The sequence below is a fragment of the Pseudophryne corroboree genome, chromosome 6 (genome assembly GCF_028390025.1).
Source record: "Pseudophryne corroboree isolate aPseCor3 chromosome 6, aPseCor3.hap2, whole genome shotgun sequence".
Lineage (NCBI taxonomy): Eukaryota > Metazoa > Chordata > Amphibia > Anura > Myobatrachidae > Pseudophryne > Pseudophryne corroboree.
In genome coordinates, this window is record NC_086449.1 from 292,151,770 (window position 1) to 292,178,741 (window position 26,972).

Sequence of the window (26,972 nt, forward strand, 5' to 3'; positions counted from 1 at the left end):
AACTCTAATGAAAAAAATAAAACTAGAAAAACTCCTATGGAGCTCCCCTAGCTGTGACCGGCTCCTCCGGGCACATTTTGTAAACGGAGTCTGGTAAAAGGGGCATAGAGGGAGGAGCCAGCCCACACTGTTGAACTCTTAAAGTACCAGTGGCTCCTAGTGGACCCGTCTATTCCCCATGGTACTAAGGTGGACCCCAGCATCCTCTAGGACGTAAGAGAAATAATGTTATGTCTGATAGATACAAAGGCCTTGGTGAAACATTCCAAGATACACAATGATGCTGTATGAAGGTGGACAGTGCCTTAAATATCATCAAACCATAGTATATAGTAGATATTTTATGCTACGTTACGTTTAGATCATTATGACATAAAAATATAAACCAACCTTGGTCCATATGGTGCAGAATAAGTACTCCCAAAGAAGTGTCTGTACACAAATTCATCAAGGTCTTCAAACACTCCACCAGTGTTAGTCTGATATTGCTTCATATCTTCAAGGTAATCCTCAACATCCTTCACAAAATCAGTAAAGAGCATCTGATCATGAATGAAAATACCATTAGGAAAAAATCTATTAATGAACTGCTCTAGTTCCTTCCAGTGTTGGAAGTTATCTACTTGTTCCTGTAAAAACACATGCATCAAATCATGAAACTCTTCTACTCTCACTGGGTCCACCACCTTGTTGAAGAGGCTAAAAGATTCTTGGTGAGCACAGTCGAAAACTCCAGAACAACCCTTTTGGTTAGTGAATTGGTGAATGCTGCTCTTTTTTGCACTATTGAATTGCCAGGCAGCTTTATCTTCAAAGTCATCACTGTTCTGGTCACTTTTTGAGTCTTCGTATTCATGTTGATTGGCTGTTGGCTTGTTCACATTCTGAGACTCATGTTTGTACTCACGACGTACCGTGTGTGCTTCTTTGGCTTCTTCCCTCTTCCTGTCTGCTTGTTTTCTAAAGCGGTTTTTATCAAACATATTTTTGGTCGAATCTTTAAAGTGCCTGAAAGTGGTTTTGACAGAATCAGAGAACTTCTTCAAATTCTCCTTTACAGCTTGTTTTGCTTGTTTGATTTTTTCCTTGTGATGCCTTACAAACTCCTTGGTTGAATTCTTCATTGCATCAAATGTGTCTTTTACGGAATTAAAAAATGTATCCTTCGAATTCTTTTTTGTTTTACCTTTTGAGTTTCTTTCATCTGATTGATCTTGGTGAGTATATCTATTTTTAGCTTCCTGTTCCTTATTTTGTTCCTTTGCTTCGATGTAAAGTCGTTCCCACAAATCTGAACGCTGTTGCTCAAAAGTTAGTTTCCTTTCTAACTCAGAAAGTCGGTCCTTCAAATGCTCAATTTCTCGGTTGCTATCATAGGTGGCATCTGACGATCTCCTGTTGCTTATTTCCTCAAGCTCCATCTTTAAAGAATCTGTAATCTGTCGTTCTTCGTCCAGTTTGTTCCTTAGTAATTGTGCTTCACTTAGAAGGGTCTCTTTCTGTGTGCGGAAACTACGAACCTTTTGCCTTTCCTCTTTCAAATGTTCTTTCAGCTTCTGATTTTCTGTCAGCACAACATCATGCCTTCCTTTCGTGTCCAGGTTTCGGATTTGTTCTCTTAACTTCCGGAGCTCTTCTTTCAGTGAGGATAACGCTTGCTCTTCTTTCTCTAAGGACTCCTTAAGCTGCTGGTTTTCCAGTGCAAGGTTTCTATTTTGTACTTCAGTAGTTTTCAAACTGGTTGCAAGGTCATCCGTCTCTAACTGCAATAGTAAATAGGGAAAAACATTTACAATTTGGCTATTTCTCATCTGCTGTAAAAACTAGTTATAAATTACTGGTTCAATAAAACAAACTATATGTAGAAGGATATCTGAATTGAATTGCTGCCCTACTTAAAATACATGTAAAATGGAGTCATTATATCAATCCACATTTCTTTGTGTAATTGTGGGAAAGAAGAATTTTTATTTTTATTGGATCTACTGCATTGTGTACTAACCATTTCCATAAATCTGAAGTCCAAAGAGGAGGGTCCCTAATAAGAAAGGCTTGAAACAAGCAATACTGTGAGTGGGGAATAGATGGGCCATGAGAGACTTTGGAGGGACCAGTCAGATTGCGTGGGAGTCAGCTATTGGAATTTAACAGCATATTTACCCGCCCCCAAAAAAGGCATCTGCCTAAGTAAGAAAGTAACGCTGGGCATACTTTATACAATAATCTGGCCGATCCAGCTAATATCGGTGGATCGCCCAAATAATCTTGCAGTGTATGTGTGCGACCAATGCAAAAATATCGGTTGGATAAGCCATCCAGCATGTCCATCCAATTCAATGTTTAAAGTTACAAGTCGGCTGCATATGCACTGCTGCGGCCAATCAATGGATATTTTGTTCCTTCACTGGGGAGAAACCCAGATATCATGTGGCCATACAGTGTGAGATACCTCACATTTTATGCATACGATATCGAATGGGTATCAGGCTGTTTAGGATGGGTTTCGGATGTCTGTTGGCATTTTATTGGACTGTGTACGACTAACATAAGAGTGAATTTCTGGACTATAACAGGCATCTGGCAGTACAGATCCTGGGTCTTCGGACGCAGTACGGCTGGCAGTACAGATCCTGGGTCTTCGGATGCAGTACGGCTGCAGAGGTCAAGTAATTAACAGTCTGTAGCAATGGCAGCAGTTTCACAAAAATAGGATTTTGGTACTTACCAGGTAAATCCTTTTCTTTGAATCCATAGGGGGCACTGGAGTACTCTTGGGATATGGACGGGCGTAGCCGAACAAAGGCACTGAATATTCAAATTTAGGACTCTCCCCCCCTCCATATCCCCGAGTACCTCAGTGTACTTTGTCAGTGTTTTTTACTGAGCGAACAGGATATAGAGAGGTTGACAATGGAGAATACCTATAACATAACGGACAACAACAAAGTTGACCCATAACCTTATTGTCAACTAAACAGTTGACACCTTAACCGATAGAACCTTATAATTTGAACCAATCGGTGAAAATGTGTTACCACAAGCTCCTCTGAGCTTAATATAAACCAAGTAAAACTTGTGACCCTAAGCTCCCTTGAGCTTAAAACAACCCAGGTAAAACTGCTCTGGGTGGGCGTCCAGTGCCCCCTATGGATTCAAAGAAAAGGATTTACCTGGTAAGTACCAAAATCCTATTTTCTTTATCATCCACTAGGGGTCACTGGAGTACTCTTGGGACGTACCAAAGCTTCCCTCGTGGGCGGGAGAGCTGTTTGATACTTGTAACAGTAGGCAGACCAAAGCTAGATGCTGATGGCGCCACCATTATAACGTGTAAACGTGCACAAACGTGGTGCACTGAAGGCTATGTAGCCGCGTCGTAGACGCTCCCCGACCCGCTGGGTCTGACATTCCCACAGAACCTGTGGGATGAGCTATTACTGACGTAGGCGATTGTAACTTAGCCTTAAAGGAACCCTGACTTGTAGTCATTATTATTATTCAACTGGATAATGTCTGCTGAGAAACTGGTTAACCCCAGTTGGCAGTATCATAGAGAACAAACAACGTATTCATATCACGTACTGTAGACGTTCGGGACATATATAAACGCGTAATGCGTGTACCACATTCAGAATTCTAGAATAGAATGTGCTGTCCACACAGGAACCACTATTGGTATATAGATGTGAAGGATACGAAAGCGGAATTCGTCGGAAGATCTGCTTTGTCATGAGAAAACTCAAATACGGTGGCTTGGAATACAAAGCACCCAAATATGAAAACTAAACCCTTGCCGAAGCCAAGGCTAGAAGAAAAATGTTTTCCAAAGTGAGAAACTTAATCCCCATTTGTTGTAAGGGTTCAAAATATGAAAACTGTAAGAAATCTGAACTCAACCTCAAGTCGCCTGGCGCTGTAGGTGAGATAAATAGAGTCTGAACTTTGGTGACACCTTGTATAATGGTGTGTACAGACGCAATAAAGACAAACGTCTTTGAAGATAAGTTTACTACACAGATACCTGCACCCTCCGTGCAAGTAAACGCAGTTTTCCATACCACCCCGTTTAACAAAATACGGGTAACTTCGAAGGATGATGTCGGAAACTTCCGAGGTTTACGACTTATGTAAGCACACGAAATTTTGTAATAATGAGCTGCCTTAAGCGGTCTACTAGCTGGTAACATGGTTGGTATAACCGATATTTTAATGCTCTATTTCTTAAGAGGGCGGTTTGAACCCTCACCCCATCAACCGCAGCTGCGGTACATAGGTAATAGGCACCTAGGTAACTATGGGTAAAAGAACGTTCCCTGATGTAACAGGTTGGACGTATTATGAGCGCCCCAAGATCGTGTGCAAGTATTCCTTGGAATTTCGAGAAACAACTTCTCCGACACACATGAGATACCATCAGTATGACTGTGACGAACTGTCTTATGATCCGTTTTGACAACGGAGAGAGCAGCGGAAAATGGTGGAGCCAGATACACGATGCTGAATGACCACATGAATGTGAGAGACTCCACCGCCACTGCCCTTGTGATCTGTTGTTTTGTACACATACTGAGCTTTTGTAATTGTGGCGAGATGCCATCATGTATACCTGAGGGTAACTCCCTTCTGTGGACTCACATATGAAACACCTCTGGATTTAATGTCCAGTTTTCAGGATCCCAATTCTGACGGGTGAGATCATCTGTCTAACAGATGTCCACTCACGGAATAATCTCTTGACATTTTCACATAATAGTGTTCTGAGCCATTGAGGATTGGAGTTACCTGCCGCATTGCCATGCGGCTTTTTTCTCTGTATGCAACTGCCGTTGCGTTGTTTGACTGCCCGTGGTCAGACTGAAAGCGAAGCATGTAGTGCATTGTAAAATTCACGTAGTTCCAGAACATTTATCGACAGCAATCTATCGTGTTTTAGAACCTCTGTCGCTGATCTTTTGTAAACTACAACTCCTGAACCTCTGCGACTCTCGTCCAGAGTATTATACACCCTCGGCCCTCTGTGGGAACGGCGAGTGAAGGGCGGCGACCTAAAGCGCTTTAAAACGCATTATTATCTTAACTAGGTGAATACACCAATGTACCGTTAGTGTGCGTGATTTGCACTAATTACTAGATGTACATTTGTTCTTGCTGGTGTAGTAGGTAAATGCTTTGATTTACTGTATTTATAATATTACCTAGGATTTGAGATCGTTTAGACGGAATTGTATTTTGAACGTGATCTGCCACCGCAGTATACCTTAGTAGCTCAAGTTAGAGGAACTTTGTTGAGACAGAGTTCTTATGAGCAGATCATCTAAGATAGAGAAACTCTGTTGCGACAGAGTTCTTATGTGAGATGAACTATCATCTTCCAACATCACTTTGGTAAATACCAGAGTATAAGAAACGGTAGACCTGAAATGGTTAATGGTTGTGGCGATCTGCAAACGCTAAACCTGTGATGAGCAAACCGGAATGGATATATATGCATTGTGAAGATCAAGTGCAAAATATGCAATTTTGTGGCTCCAATATGCCAATACTAACCGCAGCAAATCCATTTTCAACCTGCAGTAAGTGACTTGCTGATTGAAACTGCGACGGAGCTGTATGGTTTTGTTACCCCAAACAGAGGGGAATAAACAACCCTGACTCTGTTGTTGTACTACTGCCTGTATTATAAAGACAGCTGAAACCCAGCAGAGACCAAATGGCCACCTGCCAAACCGTTCGACTGAGGCAGTCATGTTCTTCATGAGTTGAAGTTTGGAAACCCCTCCAAAAGTAACATTTAAAGACACGCTTCCACAATTGGAAAAGAGGTCATGAAACTACTGGCTTGCTGACCGTAGCGTCCTGTCGTTACAAAGCGTGAGTGTTTTGTACCAACGCCTTGAAAAACTGAAGTCTAAAGGGATTAAATGCCGGGCCAAGTATTCTGTTTTGATACTGAATGCGGTAATGGCTGAATAACAAATTTAGGACCAACAAGCTGTGGCCTTGTCGTGCTGAACTAGCGACAATGAAAAGTGAGATTCGCAGTACCGTCGTTAGAAGAAGCTTTACAGATATACTCTGCAGCTTCTTTTAACAGAAATCTCATTGTTTCCATACATAGTCTAGTGACCCAAATGTTTCTTGGGCCTTTATAATGTTTGACACAGACGCATTTAGCAATGGCGTATGGCGTCATCTTGGAAACGATTAAATAGTGGTCAAAGTGTACTAAGTGTAAAAATGGAGACATTGACTCACTGTAATTTAGCAATGTATGTTGGCAACAACCCTGCACTATCTGAGTGCTGGTTTAATGTAGCCTTCTCACTCGTAGTTATCGGTGTGAGATTTGACATAGAATCGTGCATTATATTATAAGATCAGTTAAATAAACACTGTGATACCCAAAGGAAAATTGGCCCTTTGGAAAGACTGTCTTTTGTTAGAGCTGGCGGAATAACTTCCGAGACTCCTATGTTTATTTGAATTGCCAATGCTTAAAATAGGTTTAAAATTATTTTTGGTCTGCGCTAGAGCCTTACTCGCTATGCAGACAGACACCACAATAGGCAACGGACAGACATTGCACGCCTATGACGTTATTATGTCATATATATATTTTATTGCTGAACAGCATATTTATATTAAACTCCTGGTTGTTTCTCTCTACGGAAATCTTTAGTAAAAAACGAAAGATTTATTCGCTGTGAAGAGAAACCAGTAATCTTTATGAAAAGCAGTTGATATTCATATGAAACCCGAACCAAATTCCTACTAACACCCCTGCGCCTTCTGGTGGCTTAGAGATGTAGGGCAGGAATGTTCTAGAATTATGTAGAAATACAGTTTACATGGCTAACTTATGCTGACCAAAAAAAATTCCTACTAACACCCCTGCGCCTCTGGTGGCTCAGAGATGTAGGGCAGGAATGTTCCAGAATTACAAACTGGAAAACAACAGGAAGAATGTTTAAAATGGCCCCTTTGCCATGCTGACTGTGATAATCACAGAACAAATTACAACTGTTCCCGTGTTAATCTAGACTATTATACAGTATAATCACAGGCCGGGTACAACACATGCTCTATGAATAAATAAATATATATATTCCAGATTAATATATTTATACAGCATGAATATAGGCTCAATAGCCTTTTTACAATGTTAATAACAGCCATTAATATATAGGCTCAAAAGCCTATTTCCATTATATATATATGCTGAAAAGCCTATTATACTGCCCTCACAGACAGTAATATAGATACATTTATATATATTTAATATATATAGGCTCAAAAGCCTATTTACAACACACATAGGCTCTCAAAAACCTATTTCCATTATATATATATGCTCAAAAGCCTATTATACTGCCATCACAGACAGTAATATAGATTAATATATATATATTTAATATATCTATATATAGGCTCAAACCTATGTACAATATATATATATATAGGCTCAAAAGCCTATTACTGTCAGGACTTCTTTTACCTGCCAGCTCTCTTCCCCCCACCGTCTCTGTACTGAGACTGCTGCGGCGGCCGACAGCCTCTGAGAAGAAATCATCCCTGCACTGAGGTCTGCTGTGGCCGTTGGGAGGGCTCCTGAGTAGGGAGATCAGCTGCGTGCCTGGAGCGCTTCTACCGCTGGCTAAACCCGGACAGAGCGGCTATAAGTATTATCCCCCTGCTCTGCTGCCTTTGAGTGAGGAGAGCAGCCACGTGTTGCCGAACGGAGCGCTCTGCGTAGCGGCTGGGCATAGCGCGTCTGAGCTCCCCCTGCTGTGCAGCCGGACGGAGCTCAGTATAAGCGCGAGGCACTTAACCCCCTCATAGCGGGGCGGCAGCCTGCGCTGACCGCCCCGTTCCCCAGCCTACCTTTGCGACGCTGTAACTCCTGGCTGTGACGGGGCTTCTTGTGTGTAAGCTCCGTTTCAGTGAAGTGAGTCATGGCTGTGACGGGCTTCTTCTGTGTAAGCTCCGTCCAGTCTTCATTGATGTGACTCATGCTGTTCCAGTGTGAGTCATTCTGTAGTCCTGGCTGCAACGGGGCTTCTTTGTGTAAGCTCCGTTCAGCTCTGTAGTCCTGGCTGTGACGGGGCTTCTATGTGTAAGCTCCGTTCCAGTCAGCGTCCCAGTGATCTATGGCTGCGACGGGCTTCTTCTGTGCAAGGCCGTCCAGCTCTCTAGTCCTGGCTGCTCTTTTAGAAGCAGTGGGCTGTCTGTGGCTGTGAGGGTGCTCTTTGTGAGGACCGACACGCCATGCTGTCTGTGGCTGTGAGGGTGCTCTTTGTGAGGACCGACACGCCATGCGCTGTCCCTGCAGCGGCACTATCCCGGACCCATGTTTTTCCAGAAACTGGGAAGGGATGTGTAAAATTAAAAATTAAAAATAAAAATGAAAAATAAAAATCCAAGTGTGGGTATACCACAAGCCTATGTTCGTGCTGTGAGCACCGAAAAAACACTGACAAAGTACACTGAGGTACTCGGGGATATGGAGGGGGGGAGAGTCCTAAATTTGAATATTCAGTGCCTTTGTTCGGCTACGCCCGTCCATATCCCAAGAGTACTCCAGTGACCCCTAGTGGATGATAAAGAAATGTGGGAGTGTCGCCACCGTTTTGTAGGAGCGCCAAGGCCAGGGTCTCAGTCTTCCGATGGAGACTTCCTGACCTCTTGGTAGAGCTGCAGCGGCCAGCCTGCGTGACCTCATGGGTCACTCAGCCAGCCAATGGTGTTGCAAGTGCACTGGATCACACGTGTATGCAGGAGGTGTCTACTTATACCAGACGTCTCCTGCTGTATTACTATATTTGAGCATCGTTGCTGCTTCCAAGTAAGCAGCAGTGATCATCACCACATCTTAAATAGGCCCCGTTCCAGATAAAAGCACCAGGTTGGGTACGAAATCATGGCAGTTGGGGTCCTGACAGTCAGATTACCAACAACGGGATCCAGACAGTCAGAATGAGGTAAGTATTTTAACCCTACCGCTAATCCTGAACCTAACCACCCCTCCCGCAGCCTAACCCTAACAACCCCCCCACCCTAACCTCCCCCACTGCTTAACCCTAAGCCCAAGGCCAGTACTTACCTTCAGGATCCACCTGGATTCTGATCATCGGCATCCTGACTGACGGGATCCTGACAGCATCCCAAGTCATCATTAGACAGACAAATTATCTTTCCCTGCCTTACACTGTCAGATAATTGGTCTGTCTGATGGTAAGTATATCTGAGCACAAATTATTGCAACTGTCATGCATGCTGAAAGATTTTTTTAGGCCTGACCGATCAATTAAAGCTCAGTTGCGACCATACACCGGGGATCATTCAGGTGCAGTTGCCCCTGCAACCATTGGCGCAAAGTACAGACTTTCTGTATTTTGCACATGCGCATGACCCGTTCTGCACATGCGCAAATGGGGCTTACTGCATAATACGCAGCCCAGCATCGGACTGTCTATGATTGACAGTCTGATGCCGTTTCAGGGGGTAGGGGCAAGGGGAATGGGCGGCGATGGCCTCCATTTGTGAAAACAGGCCGCCGCCGTTTTGGGAGTGGGAAGAGGCCAGGGATCTCTGTCGTAGGACAAAGATTTCCTGGCCTCTGCGATGGGCGACTTGGGCGGCACCATGGGTGCCATAAGCCGCCCGATGGTATGTGGTTTCATCAGATGCTGTGTCCTACGATGCAGCTCAGATCACTAGTGCAGCAAGAGGCATCTGCATGTAATAGACGCCTCCTGCTGCATCTGCATACAATGCTATCACTGTTGCTTCCAAGGGAAAGGCAGTGACAGTTAAACCACCCACACCTGAATGACCCCCAATGTGCAATTACTGCCCTAATTGACCGATAATTGCACAATGTATGGCTTCCTTTAGTCTGGTAGACCAAATCAAAATTAAGTAGATTGCTGTTTTCTAGAATAACTCACTGAACTAAAAATCTAATTTTGGGTAGAATGTTACTTCATTTGTAGGAATCTTATTTTATCCTCATATTAATCTTTACTTGATGAACTTTTTATTTTATTATTATTTTTATTTATTAGCAGTTTCTTATATAGCGCAGCATATTCCGTTGCGCTTTACAATTAGAACAACAGTTATTGAATAAAACTGGGCAAAAACAGACAGACATAGCGGTAGGAAGGCCCTGCTCGCAAGCTTATAATCTATAGGGAAAATAAGAATTTACTCACCGGTAATTCTATTTCTCATAGTCCGTAGTGGATGCTGGGAACTCCGTAAGGACCATGGGGAATAGACGGGCTCCGCAGGAGACTGGGCACTCTAAAAGAAAGATTAGGTACTATCTGGTGTGCACTGGCTCCTCCCTCTATGCCCCTCCTCCAGACCTCAGTTAGGGAAACTGTGCCCGGAAGAGCTGACACAACAAGGAAAGGATTTGGAATCCAGGGTAAGACTCATACCAGCCACACCAATCACACTGTACAACTTGTGATAACCATACCCAGTTAACAGTATGAACAACAACTGAGCCTCATTTAACGGATGGCTCATAACAATAACCCTTTAGTTAAGCAATAACTATATACATGTATTGCAGAGAGTCCGCACTTGGGACGGGCGCCCAGCATCCACTACGGACTACGAGAAATAGAATTACCGGTGAGTAAATTCTTATTTTCTCTGACGTCCTAGTGGATGCTGGGAATTCCGTAAGGACCATGGGGATTATACCAAATCTCCCAAACGGGCGGGAGAGTGCGGATGACTGTGCAGCACCGCATGAGCAAACTCAAGGTCCTCCTCAGCCAGTATCAAACTTGCAGAACTTAGCAAACTTGTTTGACCCCGACCAAGTAGCAGCTCGGCAAAGCTGTAAAGCCGAGACCCCTCGGGCAGCCGCCCAAGAAGAGCCCACCTTCCTTGTGGAATGGGTTTTCACCATTTTGGATGCGGCAATCCAGCCGCAGAGTGAACCAGCTGAATCATGCTATAGATCCAGCGAGCAATAGTCTGCTTCGAAGCAGGAGCGCCAACCTTGTTGGCTGCATACAGAATAAACAGCGAGTCAGACTTTCTGACTCCCGCCATTCCGGAAACATAAATTTTCAAAGCCCGGACTACGTCCAGCAACTTGGAATCCTCCAAGTCCCTAGTAGCCGCAGGCACCACAATAGGCTGGTTCAAATGAAACGATACCACCCTAGGGAAAAATTGGGGACGAGTCCTCAATTCTGCCCTGTCCATATGGAAGATCAGACATGACATGACAAAACCGCCAATTCTGACACACGCCTAGCCGAAGCTAAGGCCAATAGCATGACCACTTTCCACGTGAGATATTTTAGCTCCACGGTCTTAAGTGGCTCAAACCAGTGGGTTTTCAGGAAATCCAACACAACGTTAAGATCCCAAGGTGCCACCGGTGGCCCAAAAGGAGGCTGAATATGCAGCACCCCCGGAACAACGTCTGAACTTCAGGCAGTGAAGCCAGTTCTTTTTGAGAGAAAATGGATAGGGCCGAAATCTTGACCTTTATGGATCCTAATTTTAGGCCCATAGTCACTCCTGACTGTAGGAAGTGCAGGAATCGACCCCGCTGGAATTCCTCTGTAGGGCCTTCCCGGCCTCACACCAAGCAACCTATTTTCGCTATATACAGTGAAAAAGTCTTGCTGTCACGTCTTTCCTAGCCTTTATCAGCGTAGGAATAACTGCATCCGGAATGCCCTTTTCCGCTATGATCCGGCGTTCAACCGCCATGCCGTCAAATGCAGCCGCGGTAAGTCTTGGAACAGACAGGGCCCCTGTTGCAACATGTCCTGTCTGAGAGGCAGAAGCCCTGAGTCCTCAGAGCATTTCTTGCAGCTCCGGGTACCGAGTCCTTCTTGGCCAATTCGGAGCAAAGAATATTGTTCTCACTCCTCCTTTTATTACAATTCTCAGCCCTTGGGTATGATAGGAAGAGGAGGGAATACATAGACCGACTGGAACACCCACGGTGTTACTAGTGCGACCACAGCTATCACCTGAGGGTCCCTTGACCCGGCGTAAAACCTTTTTTAGCTTTTTATTGAGGTGGGACGCCATCTAGTCCACCTGAGGCAGTTCCCATCAATTTGCAAACTGCGTGAAGACTTCCTGATGAAGTCACCACTTTCCCGGGTGGAGGTCGTGCCTGCTGAGGAAGTCTGCTTCCCAGTTGTCCACTCCCGGAATGAACACTGCTGACAGTGCGCTTACTTGATTCTCCGTCCAGCGAAGAATTCTGGTGGCTTCTACCCTCGCCACCCTGCTCCTTGTACCGCCTTGGCAGTTTACATGAACCCCTGCGGTCTGACTGGATCAGAACCGGTTGGTCGCGAAGCAGGATCTCCGCTTGACTTAGGGCGTTGTATATGGCCCTTAGTTCCAGGATATTGATGTGGAGGCAAGTCTGTTGACTTGACCACAGACCTTGGAAATTTCTTCCCTGTGTAACTGCCCCCCACCTTCGGAGGCTTGCATCCGTGGTCACCAGGATCCAGTCCTGAATGCCGAATCTGCGGCCCTCGAGAAGGTGAGCACTCTGCAGCCACCACAGGAGAGACACCCTGGCCCTGGGGGATAGGGTGATTAACCGATGCATCTGAAGAGGTGATCCGGACCACTTGTCCAGTAAGTCCCATTGGAAGGTCCTCGCATGGAACCTGCCTAAGGGGATGGCCTCGTATGATGCCACCATCCTTCCCAGGACTCGAGTGCAGTGATGCACTGACACCTGTTTTGGTTTTAATAGATTCCTGACCAGTGTCATGAGCTCCTGAGCTCTCTCTATCGGGAGATAAACCCTTTTCTGGTCTGTGTCTAGGATCGTGCCTAGGAGAGGCAGATGAGCTGTAGGAACCAACTGCGACTTTGGAATATATAGAATCCAGCCGTGTTGCCGTTACACTTCCAGAGAAAGTGATACGCTGTTCAGCAACTGCTCTCTTGATCTCGCTTGTATGAGGAGATCGTCCAAGTACGTGATAATAGTGACACCTTGCTTCCGCAGGAGCACAATCATATCTGCCATTACCTTGGTTATGACAATCCCGCAACGCAATTCTGAGGTACGCCTAATGATGTGGATAAATGGGGACATGAAGGTATGCATCCCTTATGACCTGATTCACGATAAAGTCTCCCTCTTTTTAGGCTTGCCCTGACCGCTCTTAGCGATTCCATCTTGAACTTGAACCTTCTCAGGTATATGTTCAGGGATTTTTAATTCAATATGGGTCTGACCGAACCGTCTGGTTTCGGGATTACAACATGGTCGAATAATAACACCCTCTTGTTGAAGGAGGGGACCCTTGACCACCACCTGTTAAAGATACAATTTGTGAATTGCAGTTAACACTGGCTCCCTCTCTTGGGGGGAAGCCCGCAGGGCCGTCGGTGAGGGGGCATCTTCTCACAGTCCAGCTTGTATCCCTGAGACACAATATCTATTGCCCAGGGACCTAACAGGGAGTGAACCCACTTGTGGCTGAACTTACGAAGGCGTGTCCCTACCGGGCCTAGCTCTGCCTGTGGAGCCCCAGCGGCATAGGTGGATTTTTGTAGGGGCCGGGGAGGACTTCTGTTCCTGGGAACTAGCTGTGTTGATCCCGGCTCTGACAAGAAAGGACGCACCTCAGACTTTCTGGTTTCTTTATTCAAAAGGCTGCATTTAATAATGTCGTGCTTTCTTAGGCTGTGCAGGAATATAAGGCAAACTAGCAGAATTACCAGCTATAGCTGTGGAGACCAGGCCCGAGAACCCTTCTCCACACAATCCTCAGCCTTCCATATGCCTCTTAAGTCGGCATCATCTGTCCAATGCATATTCTACAGGACACGTCAAGCAGAGATCGACATAGCTTTGACTTTAGGACCCAGTATACTCATGTCTCTTTGGGCATGCTTTATAACTATATATCTATCACTTAAGACAGCATCTTTAATATATTTACTAGGGTCTCAATCTCTGCTAAGGTACCTGTCCACGCTGCCACAGCGCTATAAACCCATGCCGACACAATCGCCGGTCTGGGTAGTATATTAGAATGTGCACGCTATCTGCAGGATCCCTGAGAATAGCAAGTGCTACCGTCTGTGCAAACAGGACACCCTAGGGGAAGATTCTCAACACATCCTGGCCCTAGTGGGGAAAGAATACAGCCTGAGAATTCTCTTGTAGGATGCTGCCGTCTCTTGTCTGGAGATTCCCGCTCTTTTTCCTCATGAGAGGAGGGAAATTTACCTCAGCATTCTTCCCCTTAAACATGTGTACTCTCGTGTCAGGGACAGAGGAGTCATCAGTGATATGCAAATCATCTTTTATTTCAACAATCATATATTGAATACCTTCTAGCCATCTTGGCTGTAACTTTGCATTATCGTAGTCGACAGTGGAGTTAAACTCCGTGTCGATACCAGTGTTTGTTATTTTGGATAGTGAGCATTGTGAGACTCTGAAGGTCTCTGTGACATAGGGACAGACATGGGTAGATTTCCTGTCTGTTCCCTAACCATTTGTGCAATAAATTCACCTTAGCACTTACACATATCCAAACAGGTGTCGGCGTTGTCGACGGAGACACCCTCTCACACACATATCCGCTCTATCACCTCCTTAGAGGAGCCTTTTACCTCAGACATGTCGACACACGCGTACCGACACACCACACACACAGGGGATGCTCTATTTGAGGACAGTTCCCCCACAAGGCCCTTTGGAGACACAGAGAGAGAGTATGCCAGCACACACCCCAGCGCTATATAACCCAGGGATTACACTACAACTCAGTGTTTACCCAGTAGCTGCTGTATATACAATTTTTGCGCCTAAATTTATGTGCCCCCCCTCTCTTTTCACCCTTTGTGTACCAGGATACTGCAGGGGAGAGCCTGGGGAGCTTCCTTCCAGCGCATGTGAAGAGAAAATGGCGCTGGTGTGCTGAGGAAGAAGGCCCCGCCCCCTCAGTGGCGGGCTTCTGTCCTGTTTCTGACTAAAAATGGCGGGGGTTTTACACATATACAGTCACAGACTGTATTATGTGTATTTTTATGCCAAAGGTATTTTTATTGCTGCCCAGGGCGCCCCCCAGCGCCCTGCACCCTACAGTGACCGGAGTGTGTGGTGTGCTGTGGGAGCAATGGCGCACAGCTGCAGTGCTGTGCGCTACCTTAATGAAGACAGGATTCTTCTGCCGCCGATTACATCGCTTCTCTTCTGTCTTCTGGCTCTGCAAGGGGGACGGCGGCGCGGCTCCGGGAACGGACGATCGAGGTCAGGCCCTGTGTTCGAACCCTCTGGAGCTAATGGTGTCCAGTAGCCTAAGAAGCACAAGCTAGCTGCAAGCAGGTAGGTTTGCTTCTCTCCCCTCAGTCCCACGTAGCAGTGAGTCTGTTGCCAGCAGATCTCACTGAAAATAAAAAACCTAATAAATACTTTCTTTCTAGCAAGCTCAGGAGAGCCCACTAGGAGCACCCAGCTCTGGCCGGGCACAGATTCTAACTGAGGTCTAGAGGAGAGGCATAGAGGGAGGAGCCAGTGCACACCAGATAGTACCTAATCTTTCTTTTAGAGTGCCCAGTCTCCTGTGGAGCCCGTCTATTCCTCATGGTCCTTACGGAGTTCCCAGCATCCACTAGGACGTCAGAGAAATAGGCATTGATACACAAGGATAGATGCTACCTATTGCATAATGGTTCACCAGATTGCTAGGTTCTTAATGCGTTGTATAATATGATACCCAGCATTTTGGAAGACAAAATATTTGAGGTTATGTGGACTGTACAGGATGTAATCAGATAGGGAAGCATTGAAGGTTATGTGGGTGGGTCTGGAATTAGATAGACTTGTCTGAAGAGGTGAGTTTTCAGGGAATGTTTAAAAGGTTTGGAGACTAGAGGTGAGTCTTATTGTGCATGGGAGGGCATTCCAGAGAGTGGGGGAAGCCCGGATAAAGTCCTGTAATTTTGAGTGGGAACAAGTAATACGTGTGGATGAGAGACGCAGATCTTGTCCAGAGCGGAGAGGTCTGATAAGGAGATATTTTGAGATGAGTGAAGAGATGTCAGATGGTGCAGTTTGGTTAATAGCCTTGTGTGTAAGTAAAAGTATTTTATATTTAAGACGGTAAAATACCAGTAACCACTGGAGGGACTGTGCTGTATTCTAAATCATTTAGAATGCCCACCTTAGACCCAGTATATTAGCTATACCTCACATGGGGGCACGGGTCTTATGAAAAAGCAGATGGGGTTTCTCTCAAAAGTGTTTAGAAGAGGACAGAGTTTGGTCTGATCAGTGTGAGGCTTATTTTAGGAGGTATATATAAAATAAATAAAGCTTTCCCAGAGGTGGAAATGTTTTAACACTTCCACAGTGAACTAGACCACTTTGCAGCAATCTCTGAAATTACATGTTTTCAGCTGACATTTGCACATTTATATCCATCAAGAAAAATCTGTGCAAGAGTGACATCATTTGATAACAAAGTGCAGGCTGTGAAGCATGATGCTGTAGTTTCAGGATTGCTGGATTCTGCCATGTGACCTCTACATTAAATGATACAGAAATAATGGCCTGTACGGTACAGAAGAAAATTTTTCTAGTCTCATCACAAAACCTATGCTGTACGGCAGACAAAACCGCAAGAAACGTAAAGTATGCTGGTCAGGGCTGCATTAATGTTTGTGGGTTCCCGGAAGGCAACTAACTTGTGGGGTCCCTACCAATTAAACAGTCAATATGTTATGCTAGTGGTAAACACACTTTAGTATCCCCAGTTCACATTGTGGCACACAGTTCACATACACGAAAGTGCACCACTAACACTGGTGATGTATCTATGTATGGGAGGTGGGGCTGTGTGTTGCGGCACCTGAGCGGCCTCCATAGCTACCCTGTAAATCCAGCACTGAGGTTTATGAAAGGTAATATAGACTTAAATATCAATTCAATTGCCTGACGATTAGTGAAAATCATAAGTGTTCACTGCACACGAGGCGTAGGGATATTTCAGAGCTAGAAACATATAGATTAAAAACAAAAAAAAACGAAACACGACTAACAGGAAAACACATAGAAGCTGTTATTTCTGCAAAAGGACCTGACAGCAAAGGTTTGCATGCACAATATTGACTGTAATGAAACTGTAAAGAAACATTGCAAACCAATAGCATTTATGCCATAACATTTGCAGATTAACACGTGGGACCTAACCTTATTTACATTTCAGTATTTGGTATGTTTCATATTAAATGTATATTTTGTCCCACTGCCTCATATCCCAGTCAGTTATAAAATGTTCTAAAGAATATCAAAGTATACATTTGTCATTTACAAAACTACGTTTAAATGCAGGTTAGGCGCTTATAGTTTGATGAAGGGATAAATAAACTGTAAGGATTGTTTCTTTAAAATAAAAACTTAATGCTGCCTGTAATTATTGGTTATTTCCACTCAAATAGAGTATCTACCGGCTCACGCTCAGTCACTATTTCTAAGTGGCTGCTGTAAAGAGTGCGTATCCCCGCCTGCCTCTGTTGCACCATTCCCGAGTGAGAGTATCTGTTCACTCCTATGGGAACCATTTGTAAACCAAAGAAACCACAGCAGCAGTACTAGAGAATGAGATGTGACTTGATAGCAACTTTTGTATAGCAATTCAACAATTGCTGGCAGGCCACAATTTCTATTATAGTAATGAACCTAAACATAGTAAAAATATACTTTCTTTTTTAATCAAGTGGACTAAGGGGGTAATTCTGAGTTGATCGCAGCAGGAACTTTGTTAGCAGTTGGGCAAAACCATGTGCACTGCAGGGGAGGCAGATTTAACATGTGCAGAGAGAGTTAGATTTGGGTGTGGTGTGTTCAATCTGCAATCTAAATTGCAGTGTAAAAATAAAGCAGCCAATATTTACCCTGCACAGAAACAAAATAACCCACCCAAATCTAACTCTCTCTGCACATGTTATATCTGCCCCCCCTGCAGTGCACATGGTTTTGCCCAACTGCTAACAAAGTTCCTGCTGCGATCAACTCAGAATTACACCCTAAGCTTTTTAGCCAAACGTATTTCCATAAATGCACTCATCCTCAGGAGAGTATTTACTGACAGGAAAGGGTCGTTTCTGGGTGTCAACTGACCGTTTTCCGGGAGTGTTCAAAAAAACGCAGGCGTGCCAGGAAAAACACATGCATGGCTGGGCGAACGCAGGGCGTGTTTGTGACGTCAAAACAGGAACTGAACAGTCTGAAGTAATCGTAAGCTAGGAGTAGGTCTAGAGCTACTCTGAAACTGCACAATTTTTTTTTGTAGTCGCTCTGCGATCCTTTCGTTCGCACTTCTGCTAAGCTAAGATACACTCCCAGAGGGCAGCGGCTTAGCGTTTGCACGACTGCTAAAAACTGCTAGCGAGCGATCAACTCGGAATGACCCCCTTAGTAAGTAAGATACCATCCTGGCTTGCAATTGTTAATGTTATAGTGTACTGTGGGGGTAATTCTGAGTTGATTGCAGCAGGAACTTTGTTAGCAGTTGGGCAAAACCATGTAATTGTGCACTGCAGGGGAGGCAGATATAACATGTGCAGAGAGAGATAGATGTGGGTGTGGTGAGTTCAATTTGCAATCTAAATTGCAGTGTAAAAATAAAGCAGCCAGTATTTACCCTGCACAGAAACAAAATAACCCACCCAAATCTAACGCTCTCTGTACATGTTATATCTGCCTCCCCTGCAGTGCACATGGTTTTGCCCAACTGCTAACAAAGTTCCTGCTGCGATCAACTCAGAATTACACCCTAAGCTTTTTAGCCAAATGCATTTCCATAAATGCACTCATCCTCAGGAGAGTATTTACTGTGCATTTATAATGCAAATTGTAGAATAGAACATGTAGAATAGGACACATATTACCTTTAACTCAATGTGTTTTTGTTTAAGCTTTTGATTTTCTTCTGTAATTTTATCCATTAGGCCCTTGAGAGTTAGTACCATATCTTGTTTCTCTTCTAGATCTTCTGTCAGCTGCTCTACAGCTTCCTGCAAAAGCAGTACGTTTACTGACCTCTGAGAAACTAATGGCAACATTCTTATTCATATTCTTAGATACAGAGGTTGTGACTGATCACCAACTGTACTTTAAAAGTCGAGTATCACAAAGAAAACACTTCACTATTTAGACAATAAAATAAAAATGATCTATGTAGTATATACACTGAAAACTTTCCTGTTGTTACTTACACTAGACATACAGTATAGGTAGGCTTACCGGGATGTAGTTATGTGACCGGCGGTCACAATACCTACAGCTACATCACGCCTCCTAAAGATCCAGACAGTTGGCATGCCGACTAACGGGGACTATTCCCACATCCACGACACCCATAGAGTGGGAATAGAACATGTGGCTAGTACAGCTCGCCACCGAGCGCCCTGCAAGGTGCTTCAGTCCTCCTGCTGGTATTGTAATCCCCGGGATCCTAGCGTCGGCATGGTGTGGATTCCAAGTGCCAGTCACCCATACCCAACCCGGCTTACCGTACTATCCTTTTAAACCGGGACACTCATGTATTACACAGGATGTGTGGCTGGCTGACTTCAAGCCTGAATTTCACCTATCTTTAAATCAGCCACAGAACCTTTGTAATTTATGTGGGTCTCGGTTTAAAGAGGAATTTAAGACCTACCGGTAATTCCTTTTCTCGTAGTCCGTAGGGGAAACTGGGATGGTATTAGTACCATGGGGTATAGATCGGGTCCACTGGAGCCTGGCACTTTATGAAATCTTCAGTGTGTTTTGGCCCCTTCTATGCCCCTCCTGCAGACTCAGTACAGGAAAACTGTGCCCGAGGAGACGGACATACTTTGAGAGAAGGAAATAGGCAACAACAGCGCTGGATCAACAAACCAACACACAACAGTAACAAAGGATAGCAACGCTAACCAGAACAGGAATCAGGGACAGCAACAGCAGACCCAACCAGGAAAAACGTACAAACTGGTAAGCAGGTAACACGAAGCACTGAGGCAGGCGCCCAGTATCCCCTACGGACTACGAGAAAAAGAAATTACGGTAGGTATTAAATTCCTATTATCTCTAGCTTCCTAGGGGATACTGGGACGGTATTAGTACCACAGGGAAGTCCCAAAGCTCCCAGAACGGGTGGGAGAGTGCTGAGACCCCTGCAAAACCACCTGACCAAATTGAAAGTCCTCACCGGCCAAGGTATCAAACTTCTAGAACTTCACAAATGTGTTCAAACCAGACCAAGTAGCAGCTCGGCACAACTGTAAGGCCGAGACGCCACAGGCAGCTGCTCAGGAAGAACCCACCGACCTAGTAGAGTGGTACTGAATAGAACTCGGCAGTGGCAAGGCTACTGAAGAATAAGCCTGTTGGATAGTCAACCTAAGCCAACGAGCAATGGACTGCTTGGAGGCAGGACATCCAATCTTGGTGGCGTCGTAAAAGGACAAAGAGGGAGTCATACTTCCTGTAACGAGCTGTCCTTTTGATGTAAATCCTCAAAGCCCAAAATACGTCCAAGGACTTTGGAGCAACCGAGGTGTCCGTCATCACCAGAACCACTATCGATTGATTAATGTGAAAGGCCGACTCCACTTTCGGCAAAAACTGTGGGCGAGTCCTGAGCTCCACCCTATCCTCGTGAAATATCAAATAAGGGCTCTTACAGGACAAGGCCCCCAATTCAGAGACACGCCTTGCAGAGGCCAATGCCAGCAACATGACAGTCTTTCAAGTAAAATATTTCAAGTCCACCCTGTGTAAAGGTTTAAACCAGTCCAATTGGATAAAGGTCAAGACCACAGTGAGATCCCATGGAGCCGTGGGAGGGACAAAGGGTGGTTGAATGCGAAGGACACCCTTTAAGATCGTCTGTGCCTCCGGAATTACAGCCAGCTGTCTCTGGAAGAATATGGATAGAGCCGAAATATGAACTTTGATGGAGCTTAACCGTAGTCCCATATCCATGCCTGCTTTCAGGAAGAGCAGAAAACGGGCAAGTTGAAATTCCACAGTAGAAAATTTTCTACCCTCACACCAAGAAACATATTTCTACCAGATATGGTGGTAATGCTTTGATGTAACCACCTTTCAGGCTTGTACCATAGTCGAGATAACCTTGGACGGAAGACCCTTTCTGGCTAGAATCTCCCTCTCAACTTCCAAGCAGTCAAACGTAGCCGCACTAAGTCTGGACCTTGTGGAAGATCCTTGAGAAGTGGTAGAGGCCAGGGCTCTTCGAGAGACATGGTTAGGATGTCCGCATACCAAGCCCAGCAAGGCCAATCCGGGGCAAATAGAATTGCTTGAACGTTTTCCCTTTTGAGCATTTTTAGAACTATGGGAATGAGAGGAATTGGAGGGAACAATAGACGAACTGGTAAGTCCGGGGTGCCGTCAGAGCATCCACCGCTGCAGCCTGTGGATCCCTTGTTCTGGAACAATAGCGACGCAGCTTCTTGTTGAGACGAGAAGCCATCATATGTCTATCAGTGGGCAGCCTCACCACTGAACCAGCTGTTGAAACACCTGAGGGTGAAGGCCCCATTCCCCCGGATGGAGGTCGTGCCTACTGAGGAAGTCTGCTTCCCAGTTGTCCACTCCCAGAATGAATATGGCCGATATGGCCCTTGTGTTGGTTTCCGCCCAGAGGAGTATCCTTGACACCTCTCGCATTATGGCCCTGCTTTTTGTTCCTCCCTGTCGGTTTATGTACGCCATGGCGTTGTCCAACTGGACCTGCATGGCTTGATGTTGGAGCAGAGAGTAGGCCTGCAGAAGGGCATTGTAAATCACCCTGAGTTCCAGAACATTTATCGGGAGATAAGACTCCTGACTCGACGGCCTCTCCTGGAACTGAGCCTCGTGGGTCACAGCCCCCCAACAGCAGAGGCTCACATCCGTTGTCAACAGAGTCCTAGACTGGGTTCCGAAACTCTGACCCTTCACAAGGTGAGAGACTTGCAACAGCCATAACAGGAAGATCCTTGCTTTCAGCGACAGGGATATTCTCTGGTGCATGTGCAGGTGAGACCCTGACCACTTGTCCAGCAGATCCAGCTGGAATGGACGTGCATGGAACCTGCCGTACTGGATTGCCTTTTAGGAGGCCACCATCTTGCCTAGGAGTTGGATGCAAAGGTGCATCCAGATCTTGCAGGGCCTGAGCACAGAGCGGACCATAGCCTGAATTGTCAAGGCTTTGTCCATAGGGAGGAATACTTTCTGAGACACAGGGTCCAGTATCATTCCCAGGAATTGAAACCTTGCAACTGTTCCAGGTGTGATTTTTGGAAATTTAGGATCCATCTATGGTCTGTAAGAAGACATGTATTCAATTTGATGCTTTGTAACAGACACTCCCTGGAAACCGCCTTTATGAGATCGTCCAAGTAAGGGACTATGTTCACATCCATCATGCGAAGTTGCAGAATCATTTCCACCATAACTTTTGTGAACACCCTCGGAGCCGTGGAGAGGCCAAAGGGCAAGGCCTGGAACTGGAAGTGGCGGTCCTGTATTGCGAATCTGAGAAAAGCTTGATGAGGGGGCCATATCGGGATGTGCAGATATGCATCCTTGATATCCAGGGATACCAGGAATTCCCCTTCTTCCAGAGCCGAAACCACCGCTTTTAGAGATTCCATCTTGAACTTGAACACACGTAGATACGGGTTCAGAGATTTGAGTTCCAAGATTGGCCGTGCAGAACCGTCTGGTTTCGGTACCACAAACAGGCTTGAATAAAATCCATTGCTTCTTAGCAGAGGAGGGACCAGAACAATCACCTGTGTGTGGAGAAGTTTTTGAATTAGATACGTTTTTGAATGGCGTCCTGCAAGGTAACTCTTGCTACAGGTGAAGGCTGGTAAGCCTGACCTAAAGAATCTGTGAGGAGCGAGTGCTTGAAATTCCAACCGGTAGCCCTGGGATTTGAGATCCCAACCCAAGGTCCCGGCAGGACTCCACCCATACCTGGGCGAAATATTGAAGTCGAGCACCCACCTGAAAGTCCCCCTGCAGCTGAGGCCAACCGTCACGCGGGGGGCTTTGTGGAGGAAGATCCTGAAGTCTGGTTTAGTGATCCAGCAGCCGATGGTCTGCAAGATTTACCTCTATTTCCTCTAGCTGCATTTGATGCACCCCTGGCCCAGCCTCTAAACCTGGCCACACGAAAGGACTGTAGAGAGGGACCAGGGTAAGGATGTCTAGCCGGAGGCGCAGCAGACGGCAGATAGGTGCAATTACCTGCCGTTGCTTGAGAAATCCACTTGCTTAGTTCCTCCCCAAACAAGGCATCCCCCGTGAAGGGAATATTCTCCACGCTTTTTTGGAATCGGCATCCGCTGTCCATTGACGCAGCCACAGAGCTCTGCGGGCAGAGACCGCCATAGCCGTGGAACGGGCATTAATGAGGCTTATCTCCTTGATTGTCTCACTCATGAAGTTAGCAGCATCCTGTATGTGTTGCAGATAGTCGGGATCTCATCCTGAGGCATAGTGTCAAACCCCTCAATTACATTACCAGACCATTTGATCATGGCCCTTGTGATCCAACCACAAGCAATGGTGGACCTCTGTGCGACTCCTACTGCAGTGTAAATGGATTCGAGTGTAGCCTCAATTTTACGGTCAGCAGGGTCTTTAAGGGAGACAGCACCAGGTACAGGCAAGCACAACCTTACATGACAGCCTGGACACTGAGGTATCCACAATCGAAGGGTTTTCCCACACCTTCCTATCCTCAGGGGGGAAAGGGAAGGAATTCAGCAACCGCTTAGGGGTTTGAAATTTCTTGTCAGGATTAACCCACGCCTCTTTAAAAAGTGTGTTTAATTCCTTGGAGACAGGAAAAGTGGCAGTAGATTTAGGTTTTACATTAAAAAACAACTCTTCATCAGTTTCTGTCTCTTTATCTGGTATATTGAGGACTTCCCTAATAGAATATATTAGGACTTCCACACCCTGAGATAGAGTATTGTCACCAGTGTCTACTTCCATTTTACCCTCTTCCAAATCTGCCATTTCATTTTCAGAGTCAGATTGGAGTACATGTGGGAGTGTGCGTTTTTATGAGACCAGCAGGGGAGCTGAGGAGCCGGTCTGCGGTCAGCAGTATTGACAAAAAAAATCCACAGATTTTTTTAAGCATTTGTCTTTCCTGTCTAACAGTAGCCAATTCAGAATTAATATTAGCTATCATTCCCTTAAATGAATCCAACCATTCTGGCTCCTGAGTACTGCTTCCCTGAGAAGGGAGAGAGCACCAATTACATAACAGAGATCCCCCTGGATAAGGGGAAAACTGTATTGCAGGATGGACACACAGCCATTTTGCCAGACATGCTGATATAACAGAACATACACACCGTAGTAGTGAAATAACACAGAACCCCAAGACAGCCTGAATGGAGGGATATAGAGAGGGATGAGACCAGCACACAATGCCACAACAGCTAAAGCAGCGCTTTGCCGGGCATAACCTAGAGCCTTAGATAAGGCAACTAGTTTTCTGACAATATATATTGTCCCGCCTTCTATAAATCACCCTGGTACCAGTACAAGGTGACTTTTGGAGGATCTCTGGAGGAGCAGCGCTTCCCTGAATGCAGCCTGGAGTCTAAAGCAGCAGGAAATGGCGCTTCTGAGCCGCTGGTCCCGCTCTCTGGAAAGCCCCGCCCCCGTAATGGCGTGTGGTCCCTGTGTGTAATTATACTGGCAGTTAACTCAAAACTACAGAAAACAGGGTTAAAACCCCATTCTTTACCAGCGCCAGTGTTGGTGTCTGCAGCGGGCACCGCAGCCAAGTGCCCGTCGCGGCCTTATGCCGCCACTGTACCCGGGGCCCCATTGTCTGTACTCACCACACCAGCATCTTCAGCAACTGTTAGGGGTGGCGGCATGCTGTCGACATGCGCGCACACCATGGAGGTAATGCAAATCAGCACCTCAGGAGCTTTGTCCTGTCAGCGGGGGTCCGGACCATTAACCCTATAAGAGGTTGGTTCGGTCCCCGTTCCCCCCCCCCCCCCCCCGCAAGTCCCACAACGCAGGCAGCCTGGTGCCACCCAGTGCTGCCTGAAAATAAACTAAAATAAATTATTAAAGAAAACACTCTGGAGCTCCAGAGAATGTACCCGGCTCCTTGGGCACATTTTTCTAAACTTAGTCTGCAGGAGGGGCATAGAGGGAAGGAGCCAGTACACACTGAAGATTTCTTAAAGTGCCAGACTTCAATGGACCCGATCTATACCCCATGGTACTAATAACATCCCAGTATCCCCTAGGACGTTAGAGAAAAGGGATAGAATGGTAAATCAACATATTGCCTTTTACTTCAACTGTTACTCAGAACCATTTAAATAGAGTCTCAAAAACGGATTCTTCCCCTGCTGACCATAATACTCACTGTTGTAAAAAAAGTTATTTACAAAAGTGGATATCTAAATCCACCGCCTCTCTTACTACTGTTAAAACCTGGCTGTTAAAATTGTTATATTTTGATCGTAGATCCACTATGCTATATGTAGAAAAAGGAGTTGGAAAATGCCATGCTAAATGGGGAGTTAAGAAACACAACTTGGCCCACGAATTGCAAACACATATACTGTATAAAGTACAAACTGTTTTAACACACTGAATGGTATACGATACGTCAATACTGTCCTCCTCTTAAATTTAGACAAGACCATCCTGAACTAAAATAAGATTTTACTTACCGATAAATCTATTTCTCGTAGTCCGTAGTGGATGCTGGGGACTCCGTCAGGACCATGGGGATATAGCGGCTCCGCAGGAGACAGGGCACAATAATAAAAGCTTTAGGATCAGGTGGTGTGCACTGGCTCCTCCCCCTATGACCCTCCTCCAAGCCTCAGTTAGGATACTGTGCCCGGACGAGCGTGCATAATAAGGAAGGATATTGAATCCCGGGTAAGACTCATACCAGCCACACCAATCACACCGTACAACCTGTGATCTGAACCCAGTTAACAGTATGATAACAACGAAGGAGCCTCTGAAAAGATGGCTCACAACAAGAATAACCCGATTTTTGTAACAATAACTATGTACAAGTATTGCAGACAATCCGCACTTGGGATGGGCGCCCAGCATCCACTACGGACTACGAGAAATAGATTTATCGGTAAGTAAAATCTTATTTTCTCTGACGTCCTAGTGGATGCTGGGGACTCCGTCAGGACCATGGGGATTATACCAAAGCTCCCAAACGGGCGGGAGAGTGCGGATGACCCTGCAGCACCGAATGAGAGAACTCCATGTCCTCCTCAGCCAGGGTATCAAATTTGTAGAATTTAGCAAACGTGTTTTCCCCTGACCAAGTAACTGCTCGGCAAAGTTGTAAAGCCGAGACCCCTCGGGCAGTCGCCCAAGATGAGCCCCCTTCCTTTTGGAATGGGCTTTTACCGATTTTGGCTGTGGCAGGCCTGCCACAGAATGTGTAAACTGAATTGTATTACAAATCCAGCGAGCAATCGTCTGCTTAGAAGCAGGAGCACCCATCTTGTTGGGTGCATACAGGCTAAACAGCGAGTCAGATTTTCTGACTCCAGCCTTCCTGGAAACATATTTTTCAGGGCCCTGACAACGTCAAGTAACTTGGAGTCCTCCAAGTCCCTAGTACCCGCAGGTACCACAATAGGTTGGTTCATGTGAAAAACAGAAAACACCTTAAGGAGAAATTGAGGACGAGTCCTCAATTCTGCCCTGTCAGAATGAAAAATTAAGTAAGGGCTTTATATATGATAAAGCCGCCAATTCTGACACACGCCTGGCTGAAGCCAGGGCTAATAGCATCGTCACCTTCCATGTGAGATATTTTAAGTCCACAGTGGTGAGTGGTTCAAACCAATGTGACTTTAGGAAACTCAAAACAACATTGAGATCCCAAGGTGCCACTGGGGCACAAAAGGAGGCT

General features: G+C 45.6%; 1 protein-coding gene and 1 non-coding gene across 5 annotated transcripts in view; both read right to left on the minus strand.

Annotated features, from left to right (window-relative positions):
* The window catches only part of CCPG1 (cell cycle progression 1), a 158,424-nt gene that overhangs the window by 53,637 nt on the left and 77,815 nt on the right, over nucleotides 1–26,972 (minus strand). For 3 of the 4 annotated variants that reach the window (XM_063926127.1, XM_063926125.1, XM_063926126.1), the window contains exons 8-9: nucleotides 18,922–19,047; nucleotides 391–1,763 (exon numbers count right to left, since the gene is read on the minus strand). In XM_063926127.1, coding sequence (XP_063782197.1) covers nucleotides 391–1,763; nucleotides 18,922–19,047 — 1,499 coding nt within the window. The remainder of the gene's footprint in view (nucleotides 1–390; nucleotides 1,764–18,921; nucleotides 19,048–26,972) is intronic. The other variant, XM_063926128.1, reaches the window with a different exon arrangement.
* On the minus strand, nucleotides 6,603–6,721 carry LOC134938771 (U5 spliceosomal RNA). The gene has a single exon (XR_010181253.1). It is a non-coding gene; the product is annotated as a U5 spliceosomal RNA (small nuclear RNA).